We start from the raw sequence: 20,920 nt of genomic DNA on the forward strand, positions 1-20,920 counted from the left end.
CAAATGTAGTCTGTGGATGACAGCAGGAGTAGAGGAGAGGAGAACATGTAACTCATCTTGCACAGTGCTTTGTGTTTCAGAGCTGATGAGTTGGAAAGTGGTGGTGCTCATGTGGGGTTATATGTTTAAATCAGGTGATGTGAATGGGTGACAGAACATGCTGAAACGAGACCTACTGCTACACACAGTGAAGTGTGTTAAGAGCAAAGCATGAGGTGCCATTTTGCTAACTGTTGCCACGGGGTTATGCAACATCAGCATATTTCAATAAATCTAGCACAAAGTAGCACAACGAACAATAATACTCAACATAAACAAAGATGACCTAGAAAATATTACGCAGGATGAAAAAGACGAGTCCACTGAAACTCATTACCCTTCGACAACATTCTCACAAGCCAAAGGCAATAGGAGAATTTCTGGGCTAAAATAATGCACACAGCGGAGGTACGCTGGGAATGCAGAGCAGCTTCCAGTATTTCACCGTTCCGACTCTGAGCTGTCCTGTGTTGTGCTCTCTCTGCACTCAGAATGTTAACGAGAAACAGCTTGTGTTCTGTTCCTACATTGTTTTCACTGGAGATTCCAGACACAGCGTTCCAGAACACTCACACAGCATCCCCAACCAGGAGGGACTGACTGGGTGCAACATTCCACTACAGAGGACAGACAGGAATGACTAGGACATGGCTAATTCATCTTAACTGACCTTCCAAGTGACCTGAGGCGTTAGCTGGGCCAGACTGACTGTACATTGCAGATGAGGATTTGAGCACACTCAATCTGGCTAGTGATTGAATAAATATCCATGAAGTATGCTACAGATGTAGGATCTTAATTTGACCAACCTGTTGCAGGAGAAGAGGGTGAGAAGATTAAGAACTCCTTGAGTTTCTCTTTGGGGAGACAGTGAGGAGATCTGGCATGAGAAAGTGGGTAGCATTGTGTTCCCAAAGACTTGCCCCAGCTCCTTCTAGGCAACGGACCGAGAGAAATACACAAAGAAAATGTATTCTGAAAGAGAGCAAGCAGCTTATTCCCTGGAGGGGAAAGGCTTGTGCTTGGCCACCACTAGCATCTGTTTAAGGTACCATCTCAGTATCTCACTCTTCAGATGAGTCTCAGAGCCCAGGAGGCATGGAGTCTTCTGTTGTCTCTTCCATCTAACATCAACACAGAAGAGATATTGCATAACTAGGACCATGAGTGTTTTTGAAAATCTGATTTGACCAGGAAAAGATCACATGGTCTTGACATAACATATGGGTGAATAGGAGTTGACGATGACTTAACAGTGTAATGTGTATGCTGTGATGCAGAACTGTCATCGTCGAGGCCTGCTGCTCACACCATGACGATGTGACCAACACAATCCTTCCAAGAAAAAGGGAAGCAATGGTGTATCCATTCAATTGGGTCTTACTGTCCACACCCTTAATGGTGGTTTAGTTACAGACCACAAAGCCTTTAGTGGCGTGATTCCCATGCTGGATCAGCTGAGGAGAGTCTTTGTGGGTTATGATGATATTTGGCATGAGATTGAAAGGGAAAGTAACCCTCCTGGGAACAAGGTGAGGAGACCGTACCGTAGCAGTGGTTATAGCAACACGCTAAACACGGGGACACAACACTGGCTGTCAACATACTGCACACAGTGTTTGAGAGAAATAATAATATTTCACCTACATTTAACCAGGTAGGCTAGTTGAAAACAAGTTCTCATTTGCAACTGTGACCTGGCCAAGATAAAGCAAAGCAGTGCGACATAAACAACACAGAGTTACACATGGGATAAACAAACATACAGTCAATAACATTAGAAAAATCTATATACAGTGTGTGCAAATGTAGTAACATTAGGGAGGTAAGGCAAAAAATTGTCCATAGTGGCGAAAAAATTACTATTTAGCAATTAAACACTGGAGTGATAGATGTGCAGAAGATGAATGTGCAAGTAGAGATACTGGGGTGCAAAGGAGCAAAATAAATAAATAACAATATGGGGATGAGGTAGATGGGTGGGCTATTTACAGGTGGGCTGTGTACAGGTGCAACGATCGGTAAGCTGCTCTGAAAAGCTGATTCTTAAAGTTAGTGAGGGAGATATAAGACTTCAGCTTCAGTGATTCTTGCAATTCGTTACAGTCATTGGCAGCAGAGAACTGGAAGGAAAGGCGGCCAAAGGAGGAGTTGGCTTTGGGGATGACCAGTGAAATATACCTGCTGTAGCGCGTGCTCCGGGTGGATGCTGCTATGGTGACCGGAGAGCTGAGATAAGGCATTACCTAGAAAATACTTATAGATGACCTGGAGCCAGTGGGTTTGGCGACAAATATGAAGCGATGGCCAGCCAACGAGAGCATACAGGTCGCAGTGGTGGGTAGTACAGTTGAAGTCTGAAGTTTACATACACTTAGGTTGGAGTCATTAAAACTCATTTTTCAGCCACTCCACACATTTCTTGTTGACAAACTATAGTTTAGGCAAGTTGGTTAGGACATCTACTTTGTGCATGACACAAGGAATTTTCCAACAATTGTTTACAGACAGATTATTTCACTTATAATTCACTGTATCACAACCCAGTGGGTCAGAAGTTTCCGTACACTTAGTTGACTGTGCCTTTAAACAGCGTTGAAAATTCCAGAAAAATATGTCTTAAGAAGCTTCTGATAGGCTAATTGACATCATTTGAGTCAATTGGAGGTGTACCTGTGGATGTATTTCAAGGCCTACCTTCAAACTCAGTGCAAAACCTTTGCTTGACATCATGGGAAAATCAAAAGAAATCAACCAAGACCTCAGAAAAGAATTGTAGACCTCCACAAGTCTGGTTCACCATTGGGAGCAATTTTCAAATGCCTGAAGGTACCACGTTCATCTGTACAAACAATAGTACGCAAGTGTAAACACCATGGGACCAAGCAACCATCATATTGCTCATCCTAGAGATGAACGTACTTTGTTGCGAAAAGTGCGAATCAATCCCAGAACAACAGCAAAGGACCTTGTGAAGATGCTAGAGGAAACAGGTACAAAAATGAGTCCTACATCCACATAACCTGAAAGGCCACTCAGCAAGGAAGAAGCCACTGCTCCAAAACCGCCATAAAAAAATCCAGACTACGGTTTGCAACTGCACATGGAGACAAAGAGCGTACTTTTTGGGAAAATGTCCTCTGGTCTGATGAAACAAAAATAGAACTGTTTGGCCATAATGACCATTGTTATGTTTGGAGGGAAAAGGGGGAGGCTTGCAAGCCGAAGAACACCAAGCCAACCGTGAAGCACGGGGGTGGCAGCATCATGTTGAAGGAAAAATAGATGGCATCATGAAGAGGGAAAATATTATGGATGTATTGAAGCAACATCTCAAGACATCAGTCAGGAAGTTAAAGCTTGGTCGCAAATGGGTCTTCCAAATGGACAATGACCCCAAGCATACTTCCAAAGTTGTGGCAAAATGGCTTAAGGACAACAACTTCAAGGTATTGGAGTTGCCATCCCAAAGGCCTGACCTCAATCCCATAGAACATTTGTGGGCAGAACTGAAAAAGCATGTGCGAGCAAGGAGGCTTACAAACCTGACTCAGTCACACCAGCTCTGTCAGCAGGAATGGGCCAAAATGAACCTCATTTATTGTGGGAAGCTTGTGGAAGGCTACCTGAAACGTTTGACCCAAGTTATACAATTGAAAGGCAATGCTACCAAATACTAATTGAGTGTATGTAAACTTCTGACCCACTGGGAATGTGATGAAAGGAATAAAAAATGGAAAAAATAATTCCCTCTACTATTATTCTTACACATTATTATTTCACATTCTTAAAATGAAATGGAGATCCTAAATGAACTAAGACAATTAATATTTACTAGGATTAAATGTCAGGAATTGTGAAAAACTGAGTTTAAATTGGCTAAGGTGTATGTAAACTTCCGACTTCAACTGTATTTGGGGTTTGGTGACAAAACCAACTGCATTGTGATAGACTACATCCAGTTTGCTGAGTAGAGTGTTGAAGGCTATTTTGTAAATGACATCGCCAAAGTCAAGGATCGGTAGGATAGTCAGTTTTACGAGGGTATGTTTGGCAGCATGGACGCTTTGTTGCGAAATAGGTAGCAGATTCTAGATTTAATTTTGGATTGGATATGCTTAATGTGATTCTGGAAGGAGAGTTTATAGTTTAACCAGACACATAGGTATTTGTAGTTGTCCAAATATTCTAAGTCAGAACCGTCCAGAGTAGTGATGCTAGACGAACGGGCAGGTGCAGGCAGCGATCGGTTGAAGAGCATTAATTTAGTTTTACCTGCATTTAAGAGCAGTTGGAGGCCACGGAAGGAGTGTTGTATGGCATTGAAGCTCGTCTGGAGGTTAGTTAACACAGTGTCCAAAGAAGGGCCAGAAGTATACAGAATGGTGTCGTCTGCGTAGAGGTGGATCAGAGAATCACCAGCAGCAAGAGCGAAATCATTGAAGTATACAGAGAAAAGACTCAGCCCGAGATTTGAACCCTGTGGCACCCCCATAGAGACTGACAGAGGTCATGACAACAGGCCGTCCAATTTGACGCACTAAACTCTATCTGAGAAGTAGTTGGTGAACCAGGCGAGGCAGTCATTTGAGAAAACAAGACTGTTGAGTCTGCCAATAAGAACGTGGTGATTGACAGAGTCGAAATCCTTGGCCAGGTCGATGAAGACGGCTGCACAGTACTGTCTTTTATTGATGGCAGTTATGATATCGTTTAGGACCTTGAGCGTGGCTGAGGTGCACCCATGACCAGCTCGGAAACCAGATTGCATAGCGGAGAAGGTACGGTTGGATTCGAAATGGTGGGTGATCTGTTTGTTAACTTGGCTTTCGAAGACTTTAGAAAGGCAGGGTAGGATAGATATACGTCTGTAACAGTTTGGGTCTAGAGTGTCTCCCCCTTTGAAGAGGGGGATGACAGCGACAGTTTTCCAATCTTTAGGGATCTAGGAGAAATGGGGGATACTTGGAAAAGTAGCTGTGGGGGGTGCAGAGCTGTTGACCGGGTTAGGGGTAGCCAAGTGGAAAGCATAGCCAGCTGTAGAAAAATTATTTTTGAAATTCTCGATTATCTGAGATTTATCGGTGGTGACAGTGTTTCCTAGCCTCAGTGCAGAAGGCAGCTGGGAGGAGGTTATCTTATTCTCTATGGACTTTACAGTGTCCCAGAACTTTTTGGAGCTTGTGCTACAGGATGAAAATTTCTGTTTGAAAAAGCTAGCCTTAGCGTTCCCAACTGCCTGTGTATATTGGTTCCTAACTTCCCCGAAAAGTTGCATATCGCAGGGGCTATTCGATGCTAATGCAGAACGCCACAGGATGTTTTTGTGCTGGTGAAGGGCAGTCTAGTCTGGAGTGAATAACCAGGCATCCTCTACTGACAGAATGAGGTCAATATCCTTCCAGGATACCCGGGCCAGGTCGATTAGAAAGGCCTGCTCGCTGAAGTGTTTTAGGGAGCGTTTGACAGTGATGAGGGGTGGTCCTTTGATCGCAGACCCATTTCGGACGCAGTGATCGCTGAGATCCCGGTTGAAAACAGCAGAGGTGTATTTAGAGGGCAGGTTGGTCAGGAGGATATCTATGAGGGTGCCCGTGTTTACGGATGTAGGGTTGTACCTGGTAGGTTCCTTGATAATTTGTGTGAGATTGAGGGCATCTAGCGGAGATTGTAGGATGGCCGGGGTGTTAAGCATATCCCAGTTTAGGTCACCTAACAGTACAAACTCTGAAGATATATGGGGGGCAATTAATTCACATATGGTGTCCAGGGCACAGCTGGGGGCTGAGGAGGGTCTATAACAAGCGGCAACAGTGAGAGACTTCTTTCTGGAAAGGTGGATTTTTAAAAGTTGAAGCTTGACCTGTTTGGGCACAGACCTGGATAGCATGACAAAACTCTGCAGGCTCTCTCTGCAGTAGATTGCAACTCCACCCACTTTGGCAGTTCTATCTTGGTGGAAAATGTTGTAGTTGGGGATGGAAATTTCAGAATTTTGGGGGGTCATCCTAAGCCAGGATTCAGACACGGCTAGGACATCAGGGTTGGCGGAGTGTGCTAAAGCAGTGAATAAAACAAACTTAGGGAGGAGGCTTCTGATGTTAACATGCATGAAACCAAGGCTTTTTTGGTTACAGAAGTCAACAAATGATAGCGCCTGGGGAATAGGAGTGGAACTGGGGGCTACAGGGCCTGGGTTAACCTCTACATCACCAGAGGAACAGAGGAGGAGTAGGATAAGGGTACGGCTAAAGGCTATAAGAACTGGTCGTCTAGTGCGTTGGGGACAGAGAATAAAAGGAGCAGATTTCTGGGCGTGGTAGAATAGATTCAGGGCATAATGTACAGACAAGGGTATGGTAGGATGGGAGTACAATGGAGGTAAACCTAGGCGTTGAGTGACGATGAGAGAGGTTTAGTCTCTGGAGGCACCAGTTAAGCCAGGTGAGGTCTCCGCATGTGTGTGGGGTGGGACAAAAGAGGGATTTTGAGAGGGACTGAGGGCTCTACAGTGAAATAAAACAATAAGAACTAGCCAAGACAGCAGTAGACAAGGCATATTGACATTAGAGCGAGGCATAAAGCAATCACAGGTGTTGACCAGGAGAGCTAAGACAACAACGAGTAAATGGCGATGAATGGGAAGAGCGGGTCAGTTAGGTACATACAGGACCTGACTCCGTGTCGACAATAAAGGGTTCAGGCCAATTGGCAAAGGAGGTATTGTAGCCCTAGAATTCGCTGGTATATGGGCCTAGCTCGAGGCTAGCTGGTGCTTGCATCTGGAAAGAGGCATTAGCTAACAGAAGCCCCCTGTTTGCAGCTGGCTAGCTGCGATGATCCGGTCTAATGATCCAGAGCGCCAGGATTCCGGTAATGTGGTAGAGAGAAGCAGTCCGATATGCTCTAGGTTGATATTGCGCTGTGCAGGCTGGCAGGTGTTGTCTGAGCTAAGGCTGGTTGGTGACTGAGAAAAAGGTGAAGACCGCTAGCCGTGGCAAACAAAGACTAGAAGCTAGTAGGCTGGAAAGCTCCTGGTGGAAGTTCCAGTTATAAGGAATAAAAATTGCAGATCCGTACCACATTGGTTGAGGCGGGTTGCAGGAAAGTATATTTAGTTTGTAGATAGAAAGTGAGTTTAAGATATATTTGAAAAAGACTGGCTATTTACACGGGATAAGACACGGGATAAGACAATGACAAACACACATGTCCAACTGCTACGCCAATAGAACACATCAATCATGTAGAGGCTATCAAGATTACTAATCTTACTGGAAACAAGAGGTTTCTAACCTCAAGGGTCTTTTCCAGGTCTTTTCCTGGTTAAATAAATAAAAGCTTCAACATATACAGCCTGAGAAATGTCACTTCCCATGAAGTAGCAATCAGGGCTTTTAAACATCAACTGGTAACAGGGCCATGGCAATTCTCAGGCTCACAAACAAAGACCTATTCGTACATGAGCACGCACACACACACACATGAGCAGAGGTAGCACAGTCCAGTCTGTTCGTGCGGGCATCTGATGGCTCTAAGTGCCCTTAGATAATAGAGAGCTATAAAGGTGAACAGTGAACATCCTCATAACTGCCATCTGGTGTTTGTAGTAGTCATGCAGTTAAAACTAAATGTCAAGATGGAGGGGCCCATTCTCAAATCTATTAAACTGCGTTCCACAGTTTATGTGCTCCAATTATGGAAATAAATATCCTAATGAAGCAAAGGGCTCCGGATGAGAGTAAAAGCAAACGAGAGGGTGAAAGGAGAGGGGATGCTGGTTCGGTGGTGCTACAGCTATCACGGACAGTCAATGGGAGAGAGATGTGGGTTGGCCAAAGAACATTGGTGTCTAGCATTATTGTGTCTGCTAACTAACAGTGTTATAACTAATCACAACTTTTATTCAGAGAAAATGAGCAGTACTCTGCATATTTCCACAACACCACCAATGATAACTGGTGGAGCTAAGTGGCTATTTGGGGTATTTGTGTTGACAGCCTCACATTTGAGAGTTTGGGGGAGGAAGGGGTGACGCAAAGGCTTGCTCAAAATCAAATGTGAGTCGGCAAAAAACAGAGATATGGAGAGAACATAATGTGTTGTGTAGGAAGCCTGGGGATAGGCCAAGCAGCAGCCCTGGTTTCTAAACATCCAGCTCTCTCTGACATATACAAGTAAAGCCCAGTAAAGCATGACATTACCACTGAGTGTTACGTTCAGAGGTCTTCAAACTTTTCTTGCCAAGACGAACCGGAGACCCAGGGACCCCATCATACATTAGCGAAAAAAAAAGAAATGAACTTGTGATCAGGTGAATGATATCATCAGGTATATCATAAAATGAATAGATTTGGTAGATCGGTATTCATTATTTTGGCCTCCCCACATTATAATTGGAAGAGGAAATGGAAACTAACAGCCTATTAGCTAGAACGGTAACTCCAAAAACATTTTCGCTAAGAGCCCCGGTTTAGTTGGTTAAAACAAAGGTTAGCCATGTGTTGGCAAAGATGAATGTGCAAGTCAAGAAAGCTTACCAACAGCCAGCATCACTTACTGCACTGGTAGGATATTCACAGCTGCTTTTTCAAAGCCTATGTCAGATACTCTAGTGAATGTAATTGGCTCCAATGAGTGTAATTTGCTCAACATTAGGAGTTGAAAAGTTGACATCATTGGAAAGATACAGTATATTCTCCTCTTTTTTTACTGCTGGTATGTAATAAAACAATGTGTTTATTCTGTTGTTGCTAGTGATATTCATAAAAACAACGAATAATTTAAAAAAAGCTATTGTTTTTTATATATTTTGTATTTTTATTCGATTTTCTTTGCGGACGCCCTGCAGTACCCCCACTCAACTTAACCTTTCTGTTAACACCTCTCCTTGAGCAACACACAGATATATCTACAGCAAACCAGGAGCACTGGATGACAGGACAGACCACTCCTCATCAGTATGAGAAGCACTCTCTCCAATAGGAACACAACAGCTCTCCACTGGAATAACATTACAAGTTAAATGGGTCTGTGTTAGAGGAAGGAACAAAAGTGATCCAAGGTGTTGTGTTTTTTCCACAGCCGCCTTTGAAGGCGATGCGGTATGCGTGTGGATATTTACGTAATTACAGTGGTAAGCTACCAGAGCCAAACAGGCATGTTTACTGTTCACTTACTGGCATTAACCTCATCAATCCCTTCTTAACAGGGGCAGCAGAGGAGAGGCGAACAACTCAACATGAAACTAGGCTCACCTTCAGACTCATTCACAGATGAATGTCAACTTTAACAACACAGGCTTTGGCTTTAATCACATACAGACAGACTAGGAGATGAATCAGCCAGAGACTAAAGAAACAGAGGCCAGAATACAGGGTTTTTCTGTTCTCTCTTCCTTTTAGGGGAAGAAACTATAATTCATCTTAAACACATCCAGACTCTAGACTCCCAGATTGCTCTTTTTCATGTTGAACCTTGACCTACAGCCAAAAATAGCTCCTGCGTTGTGTAACCTCGTGTAAGGAATGGTCATGTTTTAACCAGGGCAGGAAATTTCACATAGCAAGCTTGTGGGGGAGGAAGGATTGTTAATAACATCCCCTATCCATCCATCCAGTCATTTTACTGCAATGTGATTTTCCATCTTAGAGGAGAAATTGAACAAGAAATTGAACAAGTCGCCCATTAGAACTGGCATGGATAGATTTCTCAAAGGTTAATGAATTCTCATTCATTAAAACACCACACTTTATTACAGCACATTGTGATTGGTCAGGCTTTATGGAAATGAAGGTTTTATCTAACCACTGCTCAGTACAACGAGATAGAATATATAATGTCTGTGCCAGGTTAAGCCTGTTCATAGTAACATTCCTAGCTTCTCTAATTGAGCTCCTCTTTCTCTGTTCTCTTTCTCCTTACCTTTTAAACACCAACTAAACAGAGAATCCAGTTATAGAGTGTAAAATTCACACAATGGGACACTAAAGAGATGCAATATGAACAAATGCTGGGATCACAGTTCCTTTATCTATCATGGTGGTAGATCAGAAAGAACAAAATTACAGTATATTCAGATGTGAATGCTTGAAATCAAAATGATTCTTCATACACTGGCTGAATAGGAATTATGATGAATGGACCTCTTGGGATCATAGTAATAGTTGTATAACTAACAGAAATGGTGACTTCCTCATGTTAACAACCATGTTGTGAAAATGCCTCCCTGTAAATACAGCTGAGAGACAGTTTTACCCTCGCACTTACCCTGAACTACACTCCAACCTGAACCTACCCCATCCTTAACCCAAACCACTGCCATGACCTCTTTCACCGTCATGTTTCCATAGTCAGTACACAGCAATTACTTCAGTAATGATAGTGTTTAGTGTTGGGAATATAGTGTTTCTGTGCTCAATCACCCACAGTACAGTATCCCACACAACGCACCCATAAACGTCAATCTAAAATAAAAAATACAGTTCAGAACCAAGTTCACTTATTCAAGGAGTACAGTGTCAAAACAAGTCATTATTAACACAGCCTACTACAGTAACTGTAACCTTCATAGAGACCTCCATAATTGCTCAGTCTTTCAAAATTCAGGGGGCTGATAGGTCACAAGTCAGGGTTCAAGTTCACGACTGGTACAGGAATGACACTGACCCTGGTCCTGACTCTGGTGACTGGTGAGTTTCTTACTGTAGGGAAGAAGAGAGAGATGACATGTCTCTGTGACCGGCTACTCCTCCTGTCATTAAATGGTATTACAGCCTGCCTCAACCTCTAACCCCTCTTTTGACTATATAGGACACAGCTCAATGGAAAGCATGGACACAGACAGACTGTGGGGGGAGAGAGAAAGGGGGTGGAAGAGGGAGGGAGAAAGAGGGAGAGAGAATGAGAGAAAGAGAGCAGGAAGGGAGCGAGGGGGGGGGGGGGAGAAAAAGGAGGAAGAGAAGGGGGAGAGAGGGGTCATGGTGCCATGTCATGGTCAACAATACCATTGACCAGTCACGTCAGGCTGTAGATGTGCTCGTGTGAACATTAAGAACCCAAGACTGAGCGGCTTCAACACTCCATATTCATTCCATATTCATTCCATATTCACTCCATATTCACTCCATATTCACTTCATATTCATTCCATATTCAATCCATATTCATAAGTATCTGTGGCAGAAGGGATATGGAAGCCTGGCAACATGTAAAATAACACATCCGTGTCAAAGATATTCTCAGCAGCAAGTGATACAAGTGACTTGGTCACCATTAGCTGCTGTGACTAAGCATAGGGAGAAGCTGCTTTAGCGTTCAAATCAGAGCGCTTCAGAGCAGTTAGGATCTCAGCTGTTATCCTCCATCTACACTACCGTTCAAAAGTTTGGGGTCACTAGAAATGTGCTTGTTTTTGAAAGAAAAGCAAATTTTTTGTCCATTAAAATAACATAAAATTGATCAGAAATACAGTGTAGACATTGTTAATGTTGTAAGTTACTATTGTAGCTGGAAGCGGCAGAATTGTTTTATGGAATATCTATATAGGAGTCAAGGAGGCCCATTATCAGCAACCATTACTCCTGTGTTCCAACGGCATGTTGTGTTAGCTAATCCAAGTTCATCATTATAAAAGGATACTTGATCATTAGAAAACCATTTTGCAATTATGTTAGCACAGCTGAAAACGGTTGTCCTAATGAAAAAAGCAATAAACCTTGCCTTCTTTAGACTAGTTGAGTATCTGGAGCATTACAGGCTCAAAATGGCCAGAAACAAAGAACTTTCTTCTGAAACTCATCAGTCTATTCTTGTTTTGAGAAATTAAGGCTATTCCATGCGAGAAATTGCCACTCTGTGTACTACTTCCTTCACAGAACAGCGCAAACTGTCTCTAACCAGAATAGAAGAGTGGGAGGCCCCGGTGCACAACTGAGCACAACTGAGTTTGAGAAACAGACGCCTCACAAGTCCTCAACTGGCAGCTTCATTAAATAGTACCCGGGACTCCAGGATGCTGGGCTTCTAGGCAGAGTTTCAAAGAAAAAGGAATATCTCAGACTGGCCAATAAAAAGAAAAGATTAAGATGGGCAAAAGAACACAGACACTGGACAGAGGAAGGCAGAGTCCCGGAGTCGCCTCTTCACTGTTGACGTTGAGACTGGTGTTTTGTGGGTACTATTTAATAAAGCTGGCAGTTGAGGACTTGTGAGGCATCTGTTTCTCAAACTAGACAATAATGTACTTGTCCTCTTGCTCAGTTGTGCACCGGGGCCTCCCACTCCTCTTTCTATTCTGGTTAGAGCCAGTTTGCGCTGTTCTGTGAAGGGAGTAGTACACAGCGTTGTACCAGATCTTCAGTTACTTGGCAATTTTTCGCATGGAATAGCCGTCATTTCTCAGAACAAGAATAGACGATGAGTTTCAGAAGAAAGTTCTTTGTTTCTGGCCATTCGTAGCCTGTAAATTGAACCCACAAATGCCGATGCTCCAGATATTCAACTAGTCTAAAGAAGGCCAGTTGTATTGCTTCTTTAATGAGCACAACAGTTTTCAGCTGTGCTAACATAATTGCAAAAGGGTTTTCTAATGATCAATTAGCCTTTTAAAATGATAAACCTGGATTAGCTAACACAACGTGCCATTAGAAGACAGGAGTGATGGTTGCTGATAATGGGCCTCCTTGAATCCTATATAGATATTCCATCAAAAGAATCTTCACATCACTCCAATCATAACTTCATCTCTTCAGTCTCTCTGCCTCATCTTCTATCAGAGGATAGTCTAGATTCCAGAATCTTCTATATTTTAGATGATTAACCCAGTTGAAGATGGTGTTTGGGAGAGCAGCCAGACCAGAGCAGCCGAGCAGCAGACAGTGATTCATTAAACAAAACATGTGGGTCCAATGTGATTGGAGGAGTAATGATCACTCAGACAGAGCCTCCTTTCCTAATCACTGACTATTATGGATGGATGCACAGTAGTGTGTGCATAAGTGTGTGTGTGTCTTACGCAAGTAAATTATGAACATTTGAGAGTGCCAAAAGTAGAACAAAGCTGCAGCATCTTGCTGTGCAATTCAACACACTTCACCCTAAAAATGAAACTTGTTGCAACACAAATCAAAGTAATGGTAAAAAGGCTCTGACATGTTTGATGTAAAATGAACACCAACTGCATACAGTGCATTCAAATAATACTTCAGTGTTAAAATCAATACATCAAAGGTTTGTTGTGCATATACAGACAGTAATACAATCAGAAACAGACAGTACAGGTTAGCTGGGCAGCTAACCTGTACTAACCTGTACACCTTGTTAACTACCCTAGGCATGCGCATTGGCAGCAGGTAGCCTAGTGGTTAGAGCATTGAGCCAGTAACCGAAAGGTTGCTAGATCAAATCCCCGATCTGACAAGGTTAACCTCTGTTGTTCTGCCCCTGAACAAGGCAGTTAACCCACCGTTCCTAGGCCACCATTGTAAATAAGAATTTGTTCTTAACTGACTTGCCTAGTTAAATAAAGGTTAATTAAAATAACTAAAATGGCATCTGTGGAGTCACTGACAGGTGACGAGCTAACCTAATGTCTCTCTAATCCCACATCAAACAGAACACAGCTATTTATCCATCAGCTCATCTGGTCCAGCTGGACTCACAGCAGAGACAGTGTTCACATTGACATGGTGTCACTTCTAGTCGGCTGATGATGGGACAAAACAACGGTCACTGTACAACACTGTCAGACACACCCTCAGAATAGTCTTACAGTAATTGCAGACTGAAAGCACAAAATTCAGTTGTGCCGAGTTGTTTGAGCAGCATAGACAGACCCACAGAACACACATTCTAGTCCTGTATTCTAAAATGTGTGTGAAGTGTGTTCTGTGCTGCCTTCTAGGACTGTGTATGTGTATCTTGTCCTACCTTGACCTCCTGACTGGTGAACACCTCAACGTCCACCACACAGGCAATGAGGACAAAGATATCACAGTCCAGGTTTCGGGAAGGCATTTCCACTTTGCTCCTCTCTGTACCGCTCAAACAGACAAATAACTGCTAGAATCTACGTCTCGGTCCGGAGCACCTGGCTGTGTGTTTCTGTGTGTGTGTTCACGCCGGTGTGTGTGTGTGTATGAGGAGGAGAGTGTGTGTGTTCTATTGTGCTCTGAAGAGCCCACTCTGTAATAATCTCTAGCTGTGAGGCAGGCTGGTTGTTAGTCAGAGCTGGCTGACTGAAGAAGTCGAGACTCCGAGAGGAATCAGACCACTAGCCCCCCCTCCCCTCGCTCCCTCTTCCAGTTATGACATCACTGCCCCCAGCACACACACACACACAATATCAAATGTTGATTTGCATTCCACACCATGCTCCCTAAAATCAAGAGACACACTCAGACACATTGGCTCTGGGGAAGGATTCAAACAATATTCTGCAGTATGAATATGGAATATTAGCGTCATAAATACCAGGCTGATTCCCGCTGCGCTACATGTGCAGCAGTGGAGGCTCCTCAGAGGAGGAAGGGGAGGACCATCCTCCTTAGTGAACTTCATAAAAATAGTGAACAATTTAAAAAAGTTGTCCTTTTTATAATAAATATATTCACATCACCAAATAATTGATGAAAATAAACTGTTGCAATGAAGATCTACAGTAGTCTCAGCAGCACTCTGTAGGGTAGCACCATGGTGTAGCTGGAGGACAGCTAGCTTCCTTCCTCCTCTGGGTACATTGACTTCAATGCTCATGGTTCTTCACCTATATAGACTTACACATAATTATGACAACTTCCGGAGGACGTCCTCCAACCTATCAGGGCTCTTGCAGCATGAACTGACATGTTGTCCACCCAATCAAAGGATCAGAGAATTAATCTAGTACTGAAAGCATAAGCTACAGCTAGCTAGCACTGCAGTGTATAAAATGTGGTGAGTAGTTGACTAAAAGAGAGAGAAAGACAATAGTTGATCTGTTTTTAACAAATTAATTTATTCCAAAATTAAGGAGAGAGAGAGAGAGTTTAGCCTACTCAAACACCCAGCTCAAACAGAGAGGGATGCTATGTTAGCTAGCTGGCTATGGCTATCCAACACTGGAACCCTTCCAAGTCAAGGTAAGCTTTTGGTTTTATTAATTTATTGCCACTGGGGCCTGCTAAACTGCTTTCTGACTGTACACGGTACTGCATGATTGTAGCAGATTTATTAGTTCTAGTAGTTCTGGTTGACTATGACGTGACAACGTGTAGTGGTTAGCGGTCATGATATGAAGGTTTGGCTTGGCTTGGAAAGGTGTTTTTGCCTGGTCACAGACAGCTGATGTGTTGTGCACTGAAGTCCACAAGCGATGGAAAAGGTGAGATGAGGAGAGTATATTGATAGATGCTTGAAGGAACTATATACTAGAGGTCGACCGATTATGATTTTTCAACACCGATACCGCTACCGATTATTTGAGGGCAGAAAAAGGTGCTGCCGATTAATCGTATGATAAAAAAAAAGTATTTATATATACACACACACATTTTTGTAATAATGACAATTGCAACAATACTGAATGAACAATGAACACTTATTTGAACTTAATATAATACATATTATGGGCTTTTGGATGGGTATTCCACATGTTGGTGGTATTTTTTTATTTAGTCGTTGCTGACCCCATGCTTACATCTTTATCACAAATAAGACACCTTGCTTTCCCTGGTGCCAATTCCATGTAACAGTCCCACACTGGTGCTCTGCTTTTCTCTGCCATCTGTAACACACACACACAGCTCTGAAGTGACAATGATACTGAAGAGTCTGCTTAGGAGACAAATACTCTCAACTATTTGAATAAAAAGAGTTTAAGTTACCTGTGATGAATGTTGAAAACAAAAACTAATTTCGATATGCAGGAAATTCTATTTTAATAATTGGCATGGTAAGAATTGACTACCAAAGTGCGAGTCATAATTCCCATGACACCTTCTAGCAAAATCTGAAAAGCAGTTCCTTCATTAATTTATTCCATTGGATATTTTTAGAATCACTTAAAATAAGGTCTGTGTTTCGTGTAGGCTTACACCGCCTTGCCAATTTTATAACTGTGTAGATATCCATAGGATAAGGTAACTCTGATCAATATTGGCTAAATATAAGCGAAGATCATTTTTTTTGTAGAGTGGATTTATGAAAATATGTTGACAAACGTTACCTTATCCTAGTGAGATTTACACGGGTATGAAAACACAGAGGCGGTTTAAGCCTGCACCAAACACAGACCTTATTTGAAGTAGATCAAGACGTTCTCTATGGAAGACATGAACGGTAAAAAAATATATATTCGGTTCCGTATTTTATCTAACGGTTGGCATCCATGAGTCTAAATATTCCTGTTACATTGCACAACCTTCAATGTTATGTCATAATTACGTAAAATTCTGGAAAATTAGTTGGCAAAGAGCCAGGCGGCCCAAAATGTTGCAGAGACCCTGACTCTGCGTGCAATGAACGCTAGAGAAGTGACACAATTTCACCTGGTTAATATTGCCTGCTATCCTGGATTTCTTTTAGCTAAATATGCAGGTTTAAAAATATATACTTGTGTTTTGATTTTAAGAAAGTCATTAATGTTTATGGTTAAGTACACATTGTAGCAACGACAGTCGTTGATTGATTGTTTTTTATAAGATAAGTTTAATGCTAGCTAGCAAACTTACCTTGGCTTACTGCATTCGCGTAACAGGCAGGTTCCTATTGGAGTACAGCTAAAACATAACCTCCATCCTATTGGAATACAGCTAACACATTACCTCCATGGAATACAGCTAACACATTACCTCCATGGAATACAGCTAACACATTACCTCCATGGAATACAGCTAACACATTACCTCCATGGAATACAGCTAACACATTACCTCCATGGAATACAGCTAACACATTACCTCCATGGAATACAGCTAACACATTACCTCTATGGAATACAGCTAACACATTACCTCAATGGAATACAGCTAACACATTACCTCTATGGAATACAGCTAACACATTACCTCTATGGAATACAGCTAACACATTACTTCTATGGAATACAGCTAACACATTACCTCTATGGAATACAGCTAACACATTACCTCTATGGAATACAGTGAACACATTACCTCCATGGAATACAGCTAACACGTTACCTCCATGGAATACAGCTAACACATTACCTCCATGGAATACAGCTAACACATTCCCTCCATGGAATACAGCTAACACATTACCTCCATGGAATACAGCTAACACATTACCTCCATGGAATACAGCTAACACATTACCTCCATGGAATACAGCTAACACATTACCTCCATGGAATACAGCAAACACATTACCTCTATGGAATACAGCTAACACATTACCTCTATGGAATACAGCTAACACATTAACTCCATGGAATACAGCTAACACATTAACTCCATGGAATACACATAGACCGGGATAGTACTCATCTGTATGTGAATACAAGGGACAGGTTATTATATGGCGGTATTGCATGACTGTGTTAAGTCATACACTCACACTAATGCCAACCAGGTACACTGCATAGAGGGTAGCACGTGTTTGCCTCTCTCCACTCCATCTCTCCTCATTTCCTTTCTCTATCTCTTACTCTCTCTTTTGCCCTGTCTCTCCCCTCTGTCTATTCGGGTGTATTGACAGAACGATCCTGCAGTACCAATGTAATATTTTATCATGTTGTCCTTCCTTAATGGAAAATCAGCCTCTGCGTGCGTGCGTGCGGCACACACACACTCACCCACCCACACGGTTTTCCTTGGTGTCGATAAACAACCCATCTCAGCCTGTCACAAACCAGTGGGTGGGCGACCAGGGGGAACACCATTTCATAAACCCACCTAATTCACAAGGACCCGTTTGTGTCGTTGAGCTGAAAATAAAAGAGTGTAAGGGCTTCAACACAGCCAGACCAAGACGACGTCGCTTAGACTAATTGCGCTGGCTAAGACAGAGGCTGGGGCTGATTTCACACACCACTACAAGGTCCTTGATAAAACACACACAAAGACAGACTGTCTGCATAAGCGGAGCAGTTTAACAGCCACTTGTCCACATGGCAATAGAGTAGAAACGGGACCAGAGTTAGATGAGAGACAGTAACAGCAGAGTCAATGGAATACAGTCCACTCCTGATATCTGAAGCAAGAGACACGGGATTGATCAACAGAACTGCACTTAAACTGACGTATGTTCACTTATCCGATGTGTACTTATCAGGACTCAACTGTATATAAGGTAAGTTGAAACCAAACTGTCAGTTTAAACCAATAAAGCCTCCCACTCGCCACGGTTTTCTATTGTAAACAAAGCCCAGTCCATCCATTTAGGTGCTTATCTTTGGCCACACAAAGCCATCATCACTCCGGCCACAACGGCCTGTCTGCCTGTGGGAAACCCTTGATTAGATAAAGGAGAGTCACAATAGAAGGCCCACCCAGTCTTCTAACCAGTTATTGACAGACAAAACGTTAATGGGGGAAATGGAAAATCTAGTGTTCAGTGGAACAGCAGCCCAGAGAGAGACCTTTGTACCCAGACTCTGCTGGGAACTGCCTGTTGTCAAAGGAGTGTCTGGACAACACAGACAGAGCTGTTTCTAAGTTCAAGATGAGTGTTTCAACTTTGACATTATGTGGTTGCGTGCAGTGCATGCACATGGAATGTACAGATGTACATTACATGTGCATGAACTGCACGCAACCACACAGACAAATTACATTTTCAAGTACACAAGTACATACAGAACAGCTTAGAATGAATTGAAACACACAACCAATGTAAATAGTCCGGGGGGCCATTTGATTAATTGCTATGTCTTATGGCTTGTGGGTAGAAGCTGTTCAGGAGCCTTTTGAACCTAGACTTGGGCTCTAGCAGAGACAACAGTCTATGACTAGGGTGACTGGAGTCTTCAACATTTTTTGGGGGCCTTCCTCTGACACCGCCTAGTATATAGGTCCTGGATGGCAGGATGCTTGGCCCCGGTGATGTACTCGGCCGTACGCACTACCCTCTGTAGCACCTTACGGTCCAATGCCGAGCAGTTGCCATACCAGGCGATGATACAACCAGTACCAATGCTCTTCATGTAGCAGCTGTATAACTTTGAGAATGCGGGGACCCATGCCAAATCTTTTCAGTCTCCTTAGGGGGAAAAGGTGTTGTTGTGCCTTCATCATGACTGTTTTGGTGTGTTTGGACCATGATAGTTTGTTGGTGATGTGAACACCATGGAAAGTGAAACTCTCGACCTGCTCCACTACAGCCTTGTCGATGTTAATGGGGGCCTGTTCGGCCCGCCTTTTCCTGTAGTCCACAATCATCTCCTTTGTCTTGTTCACGTTGAGGGAAAGGTTGTTGTCCTGGCAGCCTCTGACCTCCTCCCTATAGGCTGTCTCATCGTTGTCGGTGATCAGGCCGACCATTGTCGTCAGAAAACTTTATGAAGGTGTTGGAGTCGTGCCTGGCCATGCAATCGTGGGTGAATGAACAGTAGGGGAATAAGCATGCACCCCTGAGGGGCCCCAGTGTTGAGGATCAGCGTGGCAGACATGTTGTTACCTACCTTTACCACCTGAGGGACAACCCGTCAGGAAGTCCAGGATCCAGTCGCAGAAGGAGGTGTTTAGACCCAGGGTCCTTAGCTTAGTGATGAGCTTTGTGGGCACAATGGTGTTGAATGCTTAGCATTAGTCAATGAACAGCATTCTCACACACAGTTGAAGACGGGAGTTTACATACACCTTAACCAACAACATTTAAACTCAGTTTTTCACAATTCCTGACATTTAATCCTAATAAATAATCCTAGTAAAATCCCTGTCTTAGGTCAGTTAGGATCACCACTTCATTTTAAGAATGTGAAATGTTAGAATAATAGTAGAGAGAACTATTTATTTCTGCTTTTATTTCTTTCATCACATTCCCAGTTGGTCAGAAGTCTACCTACACTCAATTAGTATTTGGTAGCATTGCCTTTAAATTGTTTAACTTGTGTTCAACATTTCGGGTAGCCTTCCACAAGCTCCCCACAATAAGTTGGATGAATTTTGGCCCATTCCTCCTGACAGAGCTGGTGTAACTGAGTCAGGTTTGTAGGCCTCCTTGCTTGCAAACACTTTTTCAGTTCTGCCCACAAATTATCTATAGGATTGAGATCAGGGCTTTGTGATGGCCACTCCAATACCTTGACTTTGTTGTCCTTAAGCCATTTTGCCACATCTTTGGAAGTATGCTTGGGGGCATTGTCCATTTGGAAGACCCATTTACGACAAAGCCTTAACTTCCTGACTGATGTCTTGAGATGTTTCTTCAATATATCTACATCATTTGGGAACTGCTATATAATGCTATATAATCTATTTTGTGAAGTGCACCAGTCCCTCTTGCAGCAAAACACCCACACAACATGATGCTACCACCCCCGTGCTTCACTGTTGGGATGGTGTTCTTCAGCTTGCAAGCCTCCCCCTTTTTCCTCTAAAACAATGAGGAGGTGTTGTGGTGAATGACAGAGAGAGCCATCGTATCTTCTCACAGACAGTCAACAATGAACACAGGGACGTATTCTTCATTAAGACCCAGACTGATACACCAGTGTCACGCCCTGATCTGTTTCACCTGTCCTTGTGAATGTTACCTCCAGGTGTTGCTTATTTTCCCCAGTGTATTTATCCCTGTGTTTCCTGTCTCTCTGTGCCAGTTCATATTGTCTGTTTCAAGTCAAACAGCGTGTTTTTCCCGTGCTCCTGCTTTGCTATTCTCTCTTTTGCTAGTCCTCCCGGTTTTGACTCTTGCCTGTTTTTTTGACTCTGTACCCACCTGCC

The 20,920-nt window shown here is 42.9% G+C and overlaps 1 protein-coding gene across 3 annotated transcripts in view; it reads right to left on the reverse strand.

Moving 5' to 3' along the window:
* Positions 1–20,920, reverse strand: part of LOC109900784 (calcipressin-2) — a 119,919-nt gene that overhangs the window by 53,169 nt on the left and 45,830 nt on the right. Inside the window, exon 1 of one of the 3 annotated variants that reach the window (XM_020496601.2) lies at positions 13,968–14,304. The exons of the other annotated variants lie outside the window; for them this stretch is intronic. Within the exon in view, the coding sequence (XP_020352190.1) occupies positions 13,968–14,054 (87 nt within the window). The 5' untranslated portion in view covers positions 14,055–14,304. Of the gene's footprint in view, positions 1–13,967; positions 14,305–20,920 lie in introns of those variants that run through there. 3 annotated transcript variants of the gene reach the window in all.

This window comes from Oncorhynchus kisutch, linkage group LG12 (assembly GCF_002021735.2).
Source record: "Oncorhynchus kisutch isolate 150728-3 linkage group LG12, Okis_V2, whole genome shotgun sequence".
Classification (NCBI taxonomy): Eukaryota; Metazoa; Chordata; class Actinopteri; order Salmoniformes; family Salmonidae; genus Oncorhynchus; species Oncorhynchus kisutch.